Source organism: Podarcis melisellensis (genome assembly GCF_964234715.1).
Source record: "Podarcis melisellensis genome assembly, chromosome: 6".
Classification (NCBI taxonomy): domain Eukaryota; kingdom Metazoa; phylum Chordata; class Lepidosauria; order Squamata; family Lacertidae; genus Podarcis; species Podarcis melisellensis.
The window spans coordinates 64,109,289-64,130,277 of NC_138538.1; the positions used below are offsets into that span (position 1 = coordinate 64,109,289).

At 42.1% G+C, this 20,989-nt stretch overlaps 1 protein-coding gene across 1 annotated transcript in view; it reads left to right on the forward strand.

The window, feature by feature from the left end:
• Window positions 1–20,989, forward strand: part of LOC309371715 (serine/threonine-protein kinase TNNI3K) — a 136,218-nt gene that overhangs the window by 25,313 nt on the left and 89,916 nt on the right. Inside the window, exons 7-14 of the mRNA XM_081914640.1 lie at window positions 516–614; window positions 2,635–2,773; window positions 10,943–11,087; window positions 11,187–11,291; window positions 14,467–14,561; window positions 15,355–15,504; window positions 16,804–16,890; window positions 19,365–19,421. Coding sequence (XP_081770766.1) covers window positions 516–614; window positions 2,635–2,773; window positions 10,943–11,087; window positions 11,187–11,291; window positions 14,467–14,561; window positions 15,355–15,504; window positions 16,804–16,890; window positions 19,365–19,421 — 877 coding nt within the window. The remainder of the gene's footprint in view (window positions 1–515; window positions 615–2,634; window positions 2,774–10,942; window positions 11,088–11,186; window positions 11,292–14,466; window positions 14,562–15,354; window positions 15,505–16,803; window positions 16,891–19,364; window positions 19,422–20,989) is intronic.

Genomic DNA, 20,989 nt, shown 5'->3' on the forward strand with positions numbered 1-20,989 from the left:
TTAGCAAGCAAATGATGCATAGTTTAGAGCTGTTTTGATTGAACAATCGACCTTCTCACTGAATATGAGTGTTATGTTGGAAAGAAACGTCCTTGTATGATTTATTTAAATGGAAGGCTCCTCATCTTCCAAAACATAGATAAGCTTTTGTGTTTGGAAGGAATTGTGTTTTGCAAATTAGCTGTGTGCACTTTTAATTAAAATATATATTATGTACTTTTTATAAGAATGTGTTTGCTCCTGTTTGTGCTTGAACTTTGAAGTGGGGGGGGGAAGGTTTGTACCTATCCTTTGTCAATCAATTCAGAGATCCTGCTTTCACAATTTAGTTCTTTTGTCAGGAACTATACTTCCAGATGCATTTCTGGGGCAACGCAGTTGACATGCAACATTCACTCAACGTCCCATTGCAATGTATTTGAAATGTAGCTGTAACATGACAGAGCAAGTTTGTACAAAGTGACTTTGTTGCCACACTTCTAATAGGGATATTTCATTTCCCTCCTCCCTTCTAGGCTGTTGATATTCTTCTGCAACATGGGGCATACGTCAACGTGCAAGATGCAGTTTTTTTCTCCCCTTTACATATTGCAGCACACTATGGTCATGAACAGGTATGGAAAAGCTGGCAATGTGTGGTCTCAGATGGAGAACTTTATGTGCAATGTATAAGACGCCCTGCTACATGGTGAGGAGAGACAGAAGCAAGCTCAGGCTTTGTCCACACATGCATAAAAGCTATAGAAATAGTGAAGTGGTTCACACATTCACACATGGTGATGGCCTATGCGAATGAAGCAATGCAAAGGAATGATCAAATACAGAGCCTTTGTGTCACGCAATGTCAGCTTTTTAAAAAAGCTCTTTTCAATGGAGACTGTTCACTGATTCAACTGCAAGTCATCAGGTTCTGAGTAATCAAATAATGGGAGAGAGAGAGAGAGAGGATAAGTGATATATATGAATGTGTGAACAGGCTACATATCAGTTGCCAGTAGTCTCAAGCCAGGTTTAGATTACCCATGAATGTGCAGAATTTGATAACACACCATTCAACTCACAACTGATACTTGAAAGCTGTCACAGGAAACATTGTGTTTGGGATGCTATAAAATGAAACAAGCAGTCTGTCCATAGAATTTAATCTGTAATGGCTGCTTCATCCACCATCATTTCATGTTATGTTCATCAAATGGTGAACATGTATGAACTCACCCTCACTTTGCTATTCTCACATCTTCCAGAGAGAGACCCCCCCCCAGCTCATTATCAGCATACCAGTGATCGGAACAACATATGCTGAAGTGATAAAGCTCATTTTCCACACAGCTGCAACACTGGTTTGCATCAAATACATATCACTTGTGCAAAGGAGAGTTATATGAGTCCATTTATGTTTTGAAAAAAGACATGCTAAACCATTGCAGAATGTTACCAGGTTTAACAGTACCTTTGGTTGACATCAAACTAAGTTGTACTCAGAGAAAACCCGTTGTAATTGATCAACCTAAGTCAGTCATATCTATTGATTTCAGTGAGTCTGCTGAGTAGAATTAATACTGGAGGCAACACATTATATCAGTGCTGGTTTGGGTTTACGTATGCATGTACTGAAGACTTCCTCAGAGTTGTTGTTGTTGTTGTTTTTGCAGTGTTATTAAGGGATCCTGGGGCTCAACTCTTGGATATTGTCCTAAGTGCTCCAGACAAGCAAGGGTTCATGGCCCCCAAATCTTTTGAGGCAAAGCAATGAATTTTGAGGTGCTCCCCTGAAGTTGCATTCTGTTCCTTTTGTGGTTCTTAAAATACTGTTGCCTCAGTGGACTGTTTAGATTATCTCATCCGAAGACAGCATGTGGCCCTTGGCTTAATTTCCTGGGATGGCTGCTTGACTGCCTGTGCTCCCCTATGTACCAAAATAAGGGTTAGGTGGAGACAGATTCCTGTTGAGGTGTGAGTTTTAGCCTAAGCCGGAAGATGCTGACCCCAGGTGGGATATATTTTCCATTTCATTACACTACTTAGATGAAGGTGGAGAATGGTTTCCCAAAATGATTTGGAGAGTGTGTCCAAGGGAAAAGATAGGTGAAAATATTGTAATAATGCATTCAGTAATGGTATGTGCAAGTGTGTGTGTGTGTGTGTTTTCATCCTTTTATCCCTCCATGTGAAAGGCTGAAAAGCTGGTTTATTTTGGTATGTTGCTTTTCAACAAATAGTCACAGTTTTGTAAAAATTATGCTAAAATGCATATGGTGCTTTTGTGATAAGGGTTTCAGCTTTTTTGGGGGGGAGGAGGCCTATAGCCTGGATGTATCTAATTCATGGGCATTTTACTTTATATTGTTACTCGGGTCAGTTAAATTAATAGGCTTGTAGCTGTTTCCATCCTCTTACCATCTGCAGCATTTCTGAAACAGAACTGCAACTGATGCTGCAAAGCAAGTATTCTATCAACATACAATTTAATTATAAATACAGGCCTTGTTCTCATGATAATGGATAGATATAACATGTTCTGGATGTTACACAAATCACAATTTTCAAAAGCTGAGGTATACAGCCTATATATATTGTCCTGTGATTTCATAAAAAACACTAACATTGCTTACCATTTTAATTCCATGTTGATAGGTAACCCGACTCCTGCTGAAATTTGGTGCTGATGTGAACGTCAGTGGAGAAGTTGGAGACAGGCCCCTTCATTTGGCTTCAGCAAAAGGATTTCTCAACATTGCAAAACTTCTGTTAGAGGAGGGCACCAAGGCTGATGGTAAGTTGTCAGAAACATAACACTGAGGTTCTGTTTTAGAGTCCTGCAACCAGAAGCGGCCAGTGAGTGGGGGGTATCACGGCACACCTGGTCTTTTGGCAACAGCATCATTGCTGCTTACTGGACAGGAAAGGAAGAGAGCTGGGGAGTCAGCACTTCACAGGTGCATTGGTAGAGCCAATCTGGTCCTTCTGCTGGTTCTCCCCGTAGACGTCTCTGCTACCTCACCCATCTCTCTGTTGGTCAGTGGCATGACTCTTTACTCTCCCACCTTACCTGCCAGCCCATAATTTAAAATGTTATTTCAAACCAGTTTGTGAACTTCAGGGTTTCTGACCTCTCAAACCTCTTGGTTTATATTCGTATTCTTTCTTCCTTTCTCCCCCATTTCCTGAAGGGTATCAACAGTCAGTGGAATATCCAATGACATATTTTCCATACCAAATGTTCTTGATCTTATTAACAATTCAGTCTCATCATATCTCCCATCTCCACCTTTAGACATTCACAGCATTAGCTCTTCTCAAAACACATTCCGTTCCCATGGAGGAAGTATGACGTGGCAAAATTACTTTTGATTTGAAGGCAACACTTTCACTGAGAAAACAGATAATTAAAAATAAAGAAAATGAAAATTCTTAGCACTCTGAACTCTCTTGATCATTTAAAACTTCCTTGGCTCAAACAACTAGAGCATGCTTATTGTTCTGCCTTCAGCCTTTTAACAATCAACTCTTCTTAAAGCCAGAAAGTAGCTCGCACACCAGATGTGAATTTCTACCAGCAGACAGAGAAACCTCTCAGTCACAAATTACAACTGTCTCGGAGAATTAAGAGACAGAGGCTTTTGCAGACTTCATGCCCGCCAGCTCTCTTACTTGGCTTTTTGGCAAGATGTTGATTCCTCCACTCATAATTCAGTTACTCCCCACCCGAGTTCCCAGGAGCTGAAAACTTCTCAGTCTCCTGGTGCTTTTTCAGAGCACCGGAGGTTAATCCCCTGTTCACTCTTATTGCCAGAGTGAATTCAGTAAGCAAGATTTATGCTTGGCTACCATCAATCACCACACAATTATCTCCATCGGCAACCTGCCAACAAAAAAGTGTTCAGTCCGCCATGTTCCTCCCTTGGAAGTCCCACTTTTGATGAAAGATTTGAAGCAAGAAACACAGGTGCCACTCAACAGGTGGTCTGGGAGTTAATTCCAGGCAACACAAAATAACTAGTAGAATGATTTAAGGGAACAGAATACTTTGGGGCAGATTCCTATGTCTACTGTTCTCCTATCAGAAGGGGTGTTGTGCTATTAACAGCCATATACCTGGTCAACATTCATCCAATGTAACGTTCCCTAGAAAGGGGGTGTAGTGATGGTAAACTTTGACTTATCAATTGCCTGCCTGTCACTGAAGCAGTTTGAAGGCATATGGATTGTGCTGGGGGGGGGGCAACTCTGCTGTCAGCCACCTTGCCTACTAAGGATTTTGGCCACTCCTGAGATGACCAGCCTGCAGCTCCATCCCCCCTCTTGCTTAGTAAATTCTGGACCAATACAAAATGCATTGGTCCATATGACACTTACTTTTTGGGAAGGGGATGGACATTTTATCTGTTTTTCCATACATAGCCTAGTAGCATTGGCCTCATTCCTCACATTGGTTGTTTCCACAGGTAATCACCCTGCTAGTGTCAGAGTGCAATGGAAATTGGTCTACACAAACACAAAACACACTCTACTCAACAGTGCCTGCCAGTGTAAATTTAACATATTCTCTGTGAGTCATGACAGTGTTACATACCTCCTACTCCCTCATAAAAAAGTGTAGAAGCAGCATGACTCAGATTTGTAAGTAATTCTCTCTCTTTTTCCCCACCGAGAGCCCTTGATATTTACAGCTTGATGTGTGTGCACCGAACCAATCTAATTATAATACTGGGGGCTGGGGAAAAGAAGTGGTATGTGCACCTACCATACAAAGCAGAAAAGGACTTGTTATCAGCAAGTTAATTTATTCTTAAAGAAGAGGAAATCAGGACACTGCTACAGATGATTTATTTTAAAATCTGTATCTTCTTGGGAAAGGGAGAGAGCAGCAGAGAACCTGGAAGCCGAAAATGTCTTAGCCTCAAAGTGGCACATTTTGAAACTTCAAATCTCCATGGCAACTGAGGATAGAGTTGCAAGCATTAAAGAAGGAAAAAATAATTCATTATTTACAATTAGCTCAAGCTGTTTTGAAAGTGTCCTCTGAAACGCAACCACATGTTGCCTCTCTGTACTTCTGACCTATCCGGTATAGCATGTTTTGACTGGTCAGCCATTTAGAGCCAGACTTCAGGTCACGGAAGCCAAGGGAGAGGACTGCTGGCTGTTGAGGCAGAACAAAAAGGTCAAAATGTTGTCAAATGTGGCTAAACATTTGCACAATGAAAGGTAGTGTCAAGGTTTTCCCTTCTTTCTTCCACTTGAAATGGAGTCAAGAAGGAGACTGTCACAAGCTTCTTTGTCACTGCAAGGTCTTGCAAGTTATGAAGAGGGGGAAAAACCTGCTTCTCTCAACAGTGGCTCAAAGGTTTATTTCTGCCATGAGTGGTTTCTGTCCCCCAATGTGGAGGGTGCTCTTTGGGGGAACATTGCTCTGTGATAAGGGCAGGTCTGCAACCTCTACTCTATGGCTGTGTATACATACCATACATTCAAAACACATGACTTTCCCCAAAGTATTCTGGGAAATGTATTTTACTCCCCACAGAGTGACAATACAGAGTGACAAACAAAAGTTCTTGTGTGCTAGAAATATAGGCCTAGTCAACTGCCTCTGCATACTGAATCATTTATAGCGTCCATTCCTTTACATGTCAACGTCAATGCAAAGTATCTGGGTGTGTGAAGTCACTATTCAACTGCATTTTCCAAACCCATCTGCAGCAGTTAGACCAAGTACAGTTGTGTTTATTAGTAAACCACAGACATATAGACGTCAGGTGGTTCTTCACTTGCAGAGGTTCTATGGGTAAGATTTGGATGTTCAGATATGGATATTAAATGGCCAGACTAATTCTCCAGATGGGGAATGACTGAACCCCGCTCCCTGGGGCTAAAAAATTCTCTTTTCAAAAATAATACCACATATGGGCAGAGATCAGTTTATTTCCAGCATGTGTCATTTGCACAATATGTTCACTTATAAATCCATTCAATCTCATTAATTTATGGGTGGAGGGTTATAAAAGAAATCAGAACAAAAATCCAGAAGTCTTAATTATTTTAAAAATATGTGCAGCAAACGTCTCATATCTGACGTGGTGGTGCAAATTTAGTTTTCCTGTGATGGTCAGAAGGAACAGTCACCTTATTCATTTCCATCTATGACACATTTGACTGCTCTTATTTGCCAAAACCAGCTGTCTCTTGTAACCCCACATGTTGTAAGTGGAGTGCACTATAATGTCACTGTTTAGCTCAATATTGGATTTTGTAAAATCCATTATACAACAGCAGGCTGTCTTATTCATACACAATAGGAACTCTCTCAAGTTAAGGTCAGATGCTGCCAGCACTGTTTCATGTTTAAAATCTTTACTGTGTGGGGAGTCCAATAGTAAATTGGAATATTTCTTGAAAGATTCTTATCCTCTTTTTTCTTTCTTTCTTTCTGTGTTTCCTTGAGCATGTCACAGACTTCAATTCGGACATTGCTTGCCCGAAGTAGTTCCATGCTCAGGGTCATATTAGGTCTCATATCAGTGTCAGAGACAAAGAGCAAGTGAGTCAAACAGCCTTTACCTGCTACATTCTCCCTCTCACCCTGGGGCTATCCACAAGAACTGGTGTGAGTTACAGAGTTGGAGAAGAGGATCTTTGGGAATGCTTCCAATGTTTTTATAAGCCGTCTCACATTTTACTGAGAAAATGTGTGTTTCAGAATGAGCCTTGAGCTCATTTGAGGCCCCCCTCCCAACCCACCTTCTCTGTAAACCCTGTATGGCATATATCAGGTATGTCCCCCACTCCTCCAATCCCTTATCCGGTTTGTTCCTGTACATCATTAGGTGTATTGTCCATCTGCTTCAAGCACAGTGACAGTGTGGTGGTTAGGCATTGGGTAAGCCTTTGTATGGAGAGGAGGTTGTAGTCTTCGCCTGCCCCTCCTCAGTAAGGGTATCCTGTTAAAGGGATCCAAGGTGTGAATCCTGTCTGAAGCCTGGCCATTGGCTAGGACCATGTCACAGCCCCTATGGAGACCCCCTTCAGGGTGCCCCTATTTGATGTAAGTCATAGGGCACTCCCTATTGGTGGTTTACCCAAGAAGATGCCTGCTTCTTGGGAGAGAAGCTATGATAAATCTAAACAGCATCTCAAAAATCAGAGACATTACCTTGTCGACAAAGATATGTATAGCTGAAACTATGGTTTTCCCAGTAGTTATGTATGGAAGTGAGAGCTGGACCGCAAAGAAGGATGACCGCTGGAGAATTGATGATTTTGAATTGTGGTGCTGGAGGAGACTCTTGAGAGTCCCATGGACTGCAAAAAGACCAAACCTATCAATTCTGAAGGAAATCAACCCTGATTGCTCACAGGAAGGACAGATCCTGAAGCTGAGGCTCCAATACTTTGGCCACCTCATGAGAAGAGAAGACTCTGGAAAAAACTCTGATGTTGGGTAAGATTGAGGGCACAAGGAGAAGGGGACAACAGAGGATGAGATGGTTGGACAGTGTTACAGAAGCGACCAACATTAATTTGACCAAACTCCAGGAGCCAGTGGAAGACAGGAGTGCCTGGCGTGCTCTGGTCCATGGGGTCACGAAGATTCGGACACGACTAATTGACTAACAACAACAACAATGAGCAACATCCATTACCACTTACTATTGCCTCCCAGTATAAGATCGTATTATACCCATCAGAGCTATTCTCACCAAGTCTTTTTTAACCTGATTGCCATCCAGGCTATATGCATTCATTTATTATGCCATTCACATCCAGCCCATCATTTGCTTTTCCTCACCCATACAAACAGCTCTCAGCTAAGATTTTCCTTATGCAAACAGGTAGGCACAGCAGCAAGAAATATTATGCACCCTGTCCCATGTCCCTTGCCTGATTTCCTCCTGATGACTTTTACACTAGGAATATTATGCAGAATATGCTGCTAAAATGGAAATCCGTTATGAATTGCATATTTTTTTTGCTCACCTGCTTCATCTTTCATATAAGCAAATATGTCAAAGACCGGAGGTTTTCAAAAGTGCACCTGGGACATTGGCTGCCAACTGAAATAATGCGTGAATCCAGCAAAGAACTGTGGGCAGCACTCCAAATCCTTTGATGCACACTTATTGTCAGATTATTGGCATAGATGGATTTTTTATTTTTAAAAAAATACTTGGAAGTAACACTTCTTTGAGGCCTTGTTATTTGAACCAAACCTTTGGTAGGATTAGCTGTTTTTAAGAAGCATTTTAACTATATTCATTCCCTTGCCCCTCACTCTTTCTGTTCCTTTTGCCTTCTACACTTTTTACTCCTGGTAACTAAGGCAACTGGTTTTACGGGTATCAAGATGCAAGAGCTATGCCAATGCACTGCTTTAAAATTCTCTCTAAAACATTTTTGAAGTATCTCCTTCTATAAATGATGGAGTACATGCAGGATATATGCTGTGATGAGCTCACACTGATGCTAATAAGTAATGCATCCACATTATTACTGGTTAGACCGTTCCATCACATGTCAATATGCCTTTCATGGAGAATTGTACGCAAGAGAGAAAGATAGACAGTTCTGGGATTGTATTCTACTGAGAGCTAGACACCTTTTTGCCTTCAATCAAAAAGGGATTCATGGGCAGTTTTCATTGGGACTGAAGCAAAGAGTTGTGACTATTTGAAATTCCCAGTTTCATAACGTTTTGAATGTGACATTTGATCACGAAATTAGACTTCTCACTTGTTTTTATTTGGGGGAGTTGCCTTGTGAGCTGTCAACTGCTGAAGACTAGGGTAAAGTGGGGGAGCCTCAGGACCAAGGGGCTGAATGTGGTCCTCTGAGCCCCTCTAGCCAGCCCTTGGGACTCTGCTCAGGCCACATCCCTCACAATCTCTGCTCCACACCCTCCTTGAGTTCTTTTGCATGGCTGGAAGGTGTCATTTGAACTGGGATAATGTCTCTAGCTTGTCTGGATGCAAGTGTGTGTTTGTGTTTGTGTGTGTAGAACTCTCTAACTTTTCTGAGGTTGAAATTTCACCTATTGTAGAAAGGTAAGTATCACGTGGGTGGCACTGTGGGTTAAACCACAGAGCCTAGGACTTGCTGATCAGAAGGTCGGTGGTTCGAATCCCCGCGACGGGGTGAGCTCCCATTGCTCAGTCGCAGCTCCTGCCCACCTAGCAGTTCGAAAGCACGTCAAAGTGGAAGTAGATAAATAGGTACCGCTTTGGCGGGAAGGTAAACGGCATTTCCGTGCACTGCTCTGGTTTGCCAGAAGCAGCTTAGTCATGCCGGCCACATGACCCGGAAGCTGTACGCCGGCTTCCTTGGCCAATAAAGCGAGATAAGTGCCGCAACCCCAGAGTCGGTCACGACTGGACCTAATGGTCAGGGGTCCCTTTACCTTTCAGTATCATGTCTATTGATCTTCCCACCTTTTTTCTCTGCCCCCTCCCCTCCCACTATTGGAATGTGGACTGCATACGTTTGTCCATGAGAGAATGTAGCCCCTGGGATGAATACAGTAGTCAGTGAGGTTAATCTGTGCAGCAATTACAGCTTCTAATTGAGATCTCGAGTACCAAGAGCAGAAGGCCTTGCATAACTATGCTCACACAAGATGCCACTGTCTGATTTTGTCAATTCACCCATCATCCAACAGTCACCTGGGTCCCACACAGGGGGTCACTCTCCAGAAAGGCTTTCAGGAGTTGTGGGATAGAAGGCAATGGAGGAGAATGTTTCCCAATGAAGATTCCCCACCAACATCTACAGAGATGGTGAATCTCTTTCACTTCTTGTTTTTATATGCTTCCTTCCGTCCTCATGTTCATCCCTCCCCCATACCACGCCCCACGATTCAAATAAGTATTTGAAATTGCTCTTGGTACTTTTGTTTTACTGTTGATCAGCAGTAACAGCATTAATGTATTTCAAAGTAGGTCTGGATTTTCCATGCCACAGAACATTGCTCCTTAATATCAAATAGCTTTGCTTTCTCATTCATTTTGTAATAACCCAGGTGCTTGTTTCCTTTTAATTCCTGCCTTTTGGATCATCATTTTTGCTCCGCACTGTTAATATGCAGGCAGCAAGGTTTCTTTGAAAAGGTCGTTAATTCAACAATGCTTTCTTATTTTCCTTGACTGAAAAACCTCACCATGATATTCAATAAATATTGCTGCAGCAATAACTGATTACAATCTAAGCAATTACAAGAAAATGGCATCAAGGAGCAGCTTCAGAGTACAAATCCTTTATCAGTCAGTCAAAATATTTGAGGGTCAGGGTGCTGCTGTGGCTAGAGTGTTTGGCTTGGCCAAACGAGATGTTGTGGCAGGTTTCTTGATTATTATTTTAAAGAACAAATGGAGCCATCGATAACTGCCTCAATTTGGATAAGGAGCAAAGCGTTGAGTAGCTGCCTGTTCCAGTTTTCCAACTTCATTTCCCCCTGCCACAACTGTGATATGTCCATGTGTACAACATGGAGGCCTCTGAGTCAACCAGTAATGTTTTCATTTTACTGAGGAAATAAGAGTGTGTGTGTCTTTCCTCTGCTCCAGTTTCATGATCCAAATGCCTCCAAAGAGGATTGTGTTGCTTAAAGTTCTCAGGGTATGCTCTTTTGGGGTTTTGAAGGAAATGTCCCTCCACATTAGATTCACAAGCTGATCCTAATCTTGATTTGAGTATGTTTACATTGTGGGCATTTTGCCTTCCTCTGCAGAGTTCACTTTTGGTTCCCTTTTCTGGGCCGGCTTAGAACTCTTTGCTATGGAGGCACCTTCTGCTGCTGGAATTATGTGGTGTGGATTGAGCAGGCTCATTCTCACGGGTGGTCCAATTGGTAGTTCATGAGCTATCTGCCACATCTGCGATCTGTGAGGAAAGCTTTCTTTGAAGATGACCTGCTAATTTCTCTCTCTCTCTCTTTCTGATTCAATGACAGTGAATGCTCAAGACAATGAAGACCACGCTCCCCTACATTTCTGCTCTCGATTTGGGCACCATGACATCGTCAAGTTCTTGCTCCAAAGTAATTTTGAAGTCCAGCCCCATGTGGTTAATATTTATGGAGACACACCTTTGCACCTGTGAGTAATGAGCACTGCAGGGCTCTTCTGCTCGGCCTCCGTTGTGGTTCATCTTCTCATACTGTTTAAAAACACTAAGCTGACACTTTTTCTCCTTAGTGCTTGCTACAATGGAAAGTTCGAAGTTGTAAAGGAATTAATTCAACTCTCAGGGACAGAAAGTCTCACCAAGGAGAATATATTCAGTGAAACTGCCTTTCACAGGTAGGCCATTTTATATGCCTGTGCCCGCTTTGCCCCCTCACTTGAGAAGGTTACAGCACAGGAAGTCTGCTTCAGAAAGTGTTGGATCCTCTGCTGGATCAGCCAATAACCCAACTAGTCAACAAGCCATCTCTCACAGTGGCTAACCCAAGCATCCCCAAAATTGCTCCCCCAACTGTTTTGGGACTACACTTCCCATCATCCCTGATCACTGATCCTGTTAGCTAGGGGTGATGGGACTTGTAGTCCCAAAACATGTGGAGGGCCAAGTTTGGGGATGCTTGGGCTAACCAGATGCCTGTAGGAAGAAGAAATACTTGAGTCCCCAAAGCTGCTCTATAACTTCTTTTTCAGAAGTAAAAAATAGCAGTATAGAGAGGCAAATTTTGATCTGGAAAAGGAGCCATTCCCTTTCCAGTCTTTTCCCACAGATACAGTCTACTTACGGTAGGCTGCTTTGAGTTACAGAAAATCACAGAGGAAAGAATCTCCACATGACATACAGTGGGAGCCTCAAAGTCATTTCCTCAGCTGTAAAGGGTGTGAGGATGTGAACAATGCAACCTGTAAAGCATTTTGAATACTAACTGTGCTGTAGAAATAGTAATTAATATGGTAACATGTATTTTGATCTTTCAAACATCTGGGAAGTATTTCTTATTGAAGTGTGCTGGCAATAAAATCTGTAATTGAGTTTTCTGGCTTCCTCCTTAAAATGATCAAGCTTCCACAAGAATTCTTTGCATTTTCACAAAAAAAAAACATTGTTACCACCATCTGCTACGTAGACATAATATAAGAAGGATATCAGTGTGTCGTGAAATCAAATATTTATTATAATTGTCTGTTTCTTGCGTAGGAGCTTAAAGTTAGAAACTTACAAAAGTCCCTGCAAAATAGTAAGGTGGCAAGACGTAGTATATATGAAATACCTTTATGTCTCCATTTTAAAAATATTGATATTCAGCCCTTCCATAGTATTTGCAGAGCTCATGTTCAAAAACACAATAATAGAATCCAACATGGATTAATCAAACAATGAACACCCAAAATAAATAGCAAGAAAAGTGCAGCGTATAAGACTTTTCTACAAAACAAAGAGCTGCAGAGAGACCCCTCCAATCTGGCAGATCAAATGCTCTGTGGACAGGTAATGAAACAGAATGAAAAAGGGTGATCAAACAGTCCTCCCAAGGTAATTTTTTCACTCAGGTCATGGCCAGCACAGAAGGCTTTCTCCTATGTCTCAACCAGCTTCTTGTCCTCCTAATCTAACAATATCTGACACAGCTAGTAGCATTGCCATACGTCCAGGATTTCCCTGGACTTTTCTGTCCTGATTTTCACTGTTTGAAATGACAACCCCTAGAACAAAACTGTAACATGAACAGTTTAAAAAATGTGTATACACTCAAGGCTCAGGTGAACAGCTCCAAGACAGACTACAGTGGTATCTTGGGTTACAGACGCTTCAGGTTACAGACTTCGCTAACCCAGAAATACTACCTCGGGTTAAGAGCTTTGCTTCAGGATGAGAACAGAAATTGCACAGCGGCAGCGGGAGGCCCCATTAGCTAAAGTGGTGCTTCAGGTTAAGAACAGTTTCAGGTTAAGAATGGACCTCCAGAACAAATTAAGTACTTAACCTGAGGTACCACTGGATCTGTTTCCAAGTGGGCACATGCATAAATCTTTGCTGTGTTATGCTGACTTCCAGGTAGGTCTTGGAGGAGTGTTTGCCTCCAGATTTTTGATCTTCTGTACTGGAGGAGGTTGAGTGGGGTGAATGGAGACCCAGAAGTGTAGAGCTCTCTGTTCTGCCCACCAAAAGTGCATTGGTGACCTAAGGAAAGCCCCCAAATGGGTTGCTCAAGGATAGGCATTAAGCTGGCCCATGATCTACTAGATTGTTCCAGGCTAGTGTAGCTGTGGGTTAAACCACAGAGCCTAGGACTTGCCGATCAGAAGGTCGGCGGTTCGAATCCCCGTGACGGGGTGAGCTCCCATTGCTCGGTCCCTGCTCCTGCCAACCTAGCAGTTCAAAAGCACGTCAAAGTGCAAGTAGATAAATAGGTACCGCTCCAGCGGGAAGGTAAACGGTGTTTCTGTGTGCTGGTCTGGTTCAGCAGAAGTGGTTTAGTCATGCTGGCCACATGACCCAGAAGCTGTACACCGGCTCCCTTGGCTTATAGAGTGAGATGAGCGCCACAACCCCAGAGTCGGCCACGACTGGACCTAATGGTCAGGGGTCCCTTTACCTTTACCTAGTGTAGGTGTGAGGAGGTATTTGACTGCACCTCACCTGGAGAACCCCAGCCAGGATGAGCAACAGGGCTGCTGATGCAATAATGACTATGATACTCCACTACACCCTGCTGAGGTTTTGATTACTCTGTTAGACAGCAATATTAACAAACTATATTGTTAGAGTTGGAAGGGACTATCCAAGAGTCAACTGGTCCAATCCCAAGGGTAATCTGGTCCAATCCCCTGCAATGCAGGAATTTCTTGCCTGAGGTGGGGCTCAAACCCACAACCTTAAGATTTAGAGTCTAGTGCAGGGTGTAATTTTGGGACTACAACTCCCATGATCCCTAGCTAACAGGACCAGTGGTCGGGGTGATGGGCATTGTAGTCCCAAAACAGCTGGAGGGCCGAGTTTGCCTATGCCTGGTCTAGTGCTCTACTGACTGAGCTGTCCCACAACCTGTCACACGAAGGCTCTTGGAAGGAAGAGAAGAAGAAGAGAAGAGTTTGGATTTGATATCCCCCTTTATCACTACCTGAAGGAGTCTCAAAGCGGCTAACATTCTCTGAGGGCCCACCTACATATTTGTTATTTCAAGTCATGGGTCCCAGAGTCCTGTTGCATTTCCTGGGAAAACCCACTGTTTACAACTCGATCAGAACAAACCTTCGGGTTTTCTGCAGATTGACGTTTTTTTCAGATTCTGTAACATGTTTTCACTGGAGAAAGTGGCAGGACAAAAGAAAAACTCAGACCCATGACTTGGAATCATGGGGCAAACAAAAGAGTAGATGGGGCCTGAGACACACAAAGTTTTCTGTGGTGCTTTTATACGATTTACAATGTTTATAATTTATTGACTACCTATATTCAGTTTTATTAGCTGGGACTTTTTTATTTAAACAGGGTGGTTTTTTTCTATTGTAGTGCATGTACCTATGGCAAGAACATAGAACTAGTCAAGTTTCTCCTTGATCAAAATGTGTTGAGTCTCAACCACCAAGGAAGAGATGGACATACAGGTAAGACTGTGAAGGTCTGTGTGAGAGAGGTAGAGTTGGCATTTGGAGAAGCCATGCGCAATGGAGCTTCTTTGCTCAGCTCTGCCAGCACCCATGCAGTGCAAATGTTACCCCTTTTACAAGCCGTTGTACAAACCAAGCAAAACAATTGCCATTGGGCCACTAGATGGCTATTCCAAGTCCACTTCCATTGTGGGAACTTATGGGTGATTTCTCATGTTAGTTCAAGACCCCAAAAGGACATCCGTTGGCTTCTCTAGCACCTTTCCCCCATGGTTCTGATGGAACTGCTAAAGCAGAAGATGCTCATCTTCCCCTAAATAGAACTGTACCATCCAGGGTGCATCTGGAACTTATGCAACACCTGTTGGTACCTGATGCCAAGAGCCTATTATATCAGGAGCAGAGAAAGCATGCTTTGTAAGCAGCCCTGTTTGAGGGAGTTTTTGAAGACAAAAAGACCGGCAAAAATTACCATATTTTTCACTCCATAGGGCGCACCGGACCATAGGGCTGACTGTCTTGGCTTCCTCTTTAGCCATGTTTTTAGCCGCGGGGCTGGGGCGGGGGCGGGGGAAGCCCGAGCTTCCCCAGACCCCAGCCCCCAGAACAGGTCCAGGAGCGGAGGCAAGGTTGCGCAGCCTTGCCGCCGCTCTTGGAGCTTGCGGGCTGGGGGAGCGTCCCTATATTCCTAATCCATAGATGAGTTTTGTTGGTCTTCTACAAGTGCTTTTACAGTGTTGTGGAAATTTGGATGACAGCCAATCTCCCTTTCCCGCCTTTAATTTTCTAGGGTTGCATTCTGCTTGCTATCATGGCCATATCCGTCTCGTCCAATTTTTACTAGACAATGGAGCTGATATGAATCTGGTTGCCTGCGATCCCAGCAGGTCTAGTGGTGAGAAAGATGAGCAGACCTGCTTGATGTGGGCCTATGAGAAAGGTACAGCAGTTGTGGGGCGGGGGGGGGGGGATACTTTTATATTACAAACATAGCATTGCAGCTTGGAAAGCACACAAGAGCGTAAGTCCAGGCACATGGACAAAGCTTGTCTTTATGTGTCAGCATCTGAAGCTGAGAGGCATTCCAAGTATAGGATTTATGCTTTCAGAAATACTAACCAAAGCCTTAATTCCAGGCAAATTAAATTCAAACCATCCTCCGTTCCAATAAAATAAGAAATCCATCATTGTATATCCTAGTTCAGAAAAGGCATCTTCTGCCTTCAAGTAGAGACAAGGATTTAGGGTTAAATTCCCCCCAAGCCCTTATCACTGAACAAGGTATCGCAGACATCATTAGAATGCAGTTATCCATGAAGTCCATTAGGAAGTCAGGGACTACTATTGATTTTATGTGGAAGCAAACTCTGGTTCTACTGTGATGGGCAGCAAGTGGCATAAACCTCCTTTAAAGATAGATAGCTCTCCTTGATTTCCTGCAGAAATTCTTCAAAGAAACTGCATATCTCTGTGGTTTCTGCTTTGCTGTACCGTGCGTTACACATTTCACAGATCTGCCCTGGCAACAGCTCAGATTCATGTTCTGCTTCTCTTTGTCCTCCAAACTCAACTAGAAAACTGTCGATTCTCAGAAGCTCTTTCCTTTGTGCTCATCTGTTGCTGAGCCAGGGTATGTTTCTACATTAAAATGTGCATGAACCTGCTTAAACCTCGGTCCATTCTGGAGTCATAAACAACCCTACTTCAGAGAGCAATTTCAATAGTACATCTATAGAAATATGATATATATATATATATATAAATATAAAATATTTTATATTTTCTATAAATATAAAATCCATATAATAATATGATGCCATTTGCTAGAAGAGAGGCTTTTATGGGTGGATGTAGATTCAGCATCCTTTAACCTACCCTGAGACTTTAGGGTGAAGTGGGGGAATAAAATAGTAATTATAATTTTAACTATTATCATGTTTCATTTATTAGACATCAGTGTTTTCAGGTTTGAATTGTTAGTTGGCATCGTCTGTTTTTTTCAAGAAGATAGCATTTCAAGATTGCTGTGATTCATATTTTATTCTTTTATTTGTTTACATTAAAGTAAATTGAATACCGACAAAAGCTGAGGACAGATTATATTGTGTTGGTGGGTATGTATTTTTTAGAGTTTAAATTGTTATGACTAAGTTATTACTGTCATGGTGCACACACTCATCCAGTTATGTTTATTGGTTTTTGTTTTTATTTGCTTATTATTTCAAATGGTGTCTTCCAGGACATGATGCTATTGTCACACTGCTGAAACACTACAAAAGACCTCAGGATGAATCCCCTTGTAACGAATACTCCCAACCTGGTGGAGGTATAGTATTCACAAGGTTTTTTTTCATTTTGCACTGCTAAGAATGCAATCTAATAGATTTCTTTTCAATGAAGTAGATAGGCAAGAGACTAGTTTGCATGAAGAACCCCATAAGAGTACAAAGAATTAACAGCCTGGAGCCAGACTAGAGATAGCAGAGGCAGTTGCCCACTATAGAACCTAATCAGCCTCTTAGGGACCAAACTGGGAAGCAGGTTGGGCAGAAGACTGAGAGAGATGGGTGAAATCGATCCTTAGGCAGGTTTGGCCAGTAGAGAGGAGAGAGGAGAAGGCTAGAAGAAACCCCCAGGTTAGAGGGCAAGAGAGAGAGAGAGCAGGAGGGGATGCAAACTTTACGGAAGGCTATGGGCTGGAGGTTGAAGGAATTAGATATGGTCTACTTCCTGCCATGCCCAGGAATAATGGTTCTTTCTGACACCCAGAGAGCTGAAATTAGAAGGAAAGAGAAGATTTCCAGAAACAAGCATCACCCCCTATACCTAAGATGCCCCAAAAGCTAGACTATTAATTGCAGAGTCACTCCCCTCTTTGTACATTTGCAAAATATTTGGTTAAACCAGCAGGTATCTGCATGTGCTTCTGTTTGGGTCAAGGATGTAGAAAGTCAGTTTGATACTGAGCCCTTCCTTCCACTCATAATTTCATAATGGCAATGGCTTGTAGGTTATAGTTTAGGCAGAATAGCACATTTGATAGCATTGACCCATGTCTTCATTTTTTTATATGCTTTCCATTTTTATTTCTTTTTAGAATTCCTCTTTATCTTAAAAAAAGCTGTCATTCCATGTTGCATGCAATAAAGTGAGAAAGAAAGATCCCTTCCTACATGTTTGATTTGTTGTTCAAGCATTCTCTTTGTGTTGTTTGCTTTCCTTTGATGCCACTTTGATTACTTGTGCATTATGACTCCCGTCCTAAAACTTTTATTTGAAGTTAGCTGTATTGAAATCAATATTTATACCTCAAATAAAAATAAATGCATATATTCATCCGAAAACTTCACTTCTTCCCACCCCTGGGTCAAATGCCTTTAGTTCATAATTCCAAGGATTAATAATTATTTTCTGACCAACTATTCAGCTTGTGCTCAGGAAACACCCTAGTATAAGCAAAAAGAAACCCCACTGTTTTACTGAAGGCAGAAGATGGATTTTGCAAAGTTAATGTATAATAGTCACAGAATTGGATGACAGCCTAGTTCTGGAGAAATCAGTGGACATTTTATTTTTATTTTTATTTTTACTGATTTCCAAGATAGCCAAGTAATTTGAGGAGAGTGGATGGACTTCCCTTCTGCCTGTGCTTCCAATCACATGTGATTTCCCCCTCAGGCTTTATCTCTGGTTATTCTGATTTTAAAAATAGCCACCACAAAAAGTCTTAAAATGCTCCTTTCCCTTGTTTAATATTGTGTATATCTAAAAGAAGAGCTATGAATCTTGCTCCCCTGCATCTCCCAAATCTCTTTGAATACTACATCCCTTCTCTCCTAGAATGGAAATGGTCCATCCATATCCAAGATTTTTCATTCCATTGATGGCTGAATCCCCGCATGTTTGTTTGTTTATTATTTTAATTCATATTCTGCCCTTCATTACAGTGTCCCAGGGCAGGGTACATGCAATCCCACAATACAGTTCTAAAATATTATTGAGAACTTCTGTTAAAAGCAGAGCTGAAACAATAACCAGCACTACCACAAAACAGGAGGGGATGCCACAAAATCTTTCTGTCTCTCAGGTCCATGCTATTGCACCATGGACCACAGTTCCAAGATTTTCAAAGTACAGACTGAAATATACAGTAAGCCCTTACTTTTTTAACTTCTCCACCCCCATTGTTCTACCCGGACACTGAGGTCCAGCACCGGGGGCCTTCTGGAGGTTCCCTCACTGCGAGAAGCAAAGGTACAGGGAACCAGGCAGAGGGCCTTCTCAGTAGTGGCACCCGACCTGTGGAACACCCTCCCACCAGATGTCAAAGAGAAGAACAATTACCAGACTTTTAGAAAACATCTGAAGGCAGCCCTGTTTAGAGAAGCTTTTAATATTTGATGCATTACTGTGTTTTAATATTTTGTTGGAAGCTGCCCAGAGTGGCTGGGGAAGCCCAGCCAGATGGGCAGGGTACTACTACTACTACTACTAATAATAATAATAATTCCAGTGTATACATTTAAACCAGCTTAGAAAATATTCATGCAGTCTAAAGCTTAGGTATGAATGAGTCTATGACATTTCCTTAGCCTTGATGGAACAACATGGAATTTCCATGCCCATGTTAATAAAGCTAGATCAAAACTATATCGCCTACAACACCAGCCCTGCTTTTCAAAAGACAGGTTTATAATAACCTAGAATGAGACTTCTTAGGTGCTTCACACACAGAGAGAGTATATTAAGTGATACATTATTTTTGAAAATCTGTAAGCCTACATTTTCTTTTTATTTCAGATGGATCCTATGTGTCAGTTCCGTCTCCTCTAGGGAAGATTAAAAGCATGACGAAAGGTATTTTTAATGTCAAATTGAATCTTTTATAGCAAAGGTGTTTTCCTAGATTTGTCTATTCTGGGCATCCATGAGAACAATTCCGCTGGTGGCACAACTGCTGGGCATGCCTATCTTACCTGTGTCTGTGTCTCCACTCATTTTGCCTCCCATACTTTTGATAGCTGGCCTGACATGGGAAAAAAATGACAGGCAATGCTGTTTCTATCACTTCATCTCCATACCTGGAAAAGTTATACCTGCCAGATTTCTGCCTGCCAGGAAACTGTTACATCACAGGTGTAAAAGCTGGCAACTCCAAACAATACACACATGGCAATGTTCAGAAGTGGCTGCACTTTCCCTCCTTCATTTAGGCCAGTGGTGGCCAAAGTTGGCCCTCCAGCTGTTTTTGGACTACAACTCCCATCATCCCTAGCTAACAGGACCAGTGGTCAGGGATGATGGGAATTGCAGTCCCCAAACAGCTGGAGGGCCAAGTGTGGCCACCACTGATTTAGGCAGTGGCGTACTTTGGCTTCTCAGTGGTGCCCTGTGTGATGTCGAAATCTGATGCCCCTCCCCACCTCTCACCTTCCATTAGATGTTATAGTTGTGGTGCCCACTGCAGGGGCCCCAGAAGTTCCACACCCAGTTGTGCTCCCTAGATCCATCTTTGGTTTAGGTCCTGACCTAGTCTCAACAATAGACAGGGAAGTATAAACAAGGCACATCAGCATTTGGAACAGTGCAAGTGGGCATGTAGAGTGGTCAAAGCCAGTAGCAATTCTTACCTTCATGTTAAAAGACCTTGCTTGGCATCTTTTGTCCAAAAGGGGGGGTATATTAAACTTTGACTTTACTAGGGTCTTTTGTTTAGAAATTTCAGTATGTGTGAGTTGGGAACTGTCACTTAAAACAGCTGCTGGATAATTGTCAAGGCTGTCCAGTCTTATGGAAGCCTACTCAGATGGTAAGTCCTACTGTGTTTAATGGGCTTGCTTCAAAGATAAGTGTACATAGGATTGCAGCCTTAGTTTGATTTGGTAAGTGTCATAATTGTGGAACTGGCTCTTTTTACACCAGTCAGAAATATATTTCTGTAATTAAAATTATTGTAGTATTTCATATGTCCTACACAAATTGAATTGTGATGTTCTAAGAAATGGCATCTAAGGTACTGCAAGGATAGCTTGTTTTGTTTTTTCTTACTAAACATTAAAAGTGATGATAAGAATATAAATGTGAGCACTATCAGATTTCGCTACCTGCATTTGAAATAAAATCTTTTACAAAAAATTAATCATATGTTTGAGGCATAAGTCAGTTGCTTCTTGATGGTTCTTTTGACACACTACCTTTAGAATTTCCTTCCCGCATTATCAGCTTTGGGTGCATCAAAAAGTTTATATCCTACTCATGTAATCAAAAGGCATATTCAAATGTTCTGTTGAGAAATGTTTTGATAAACCTGTTACAGCGAAGCAAGTGGATCAACAAGTTAGTCTGAAAATTCAGTTGTGTATCAAATCCAATTCGCAGAGTCATTGAACAGTGTATTGGAATGGCAGTAAAAACACAGCCTCGCT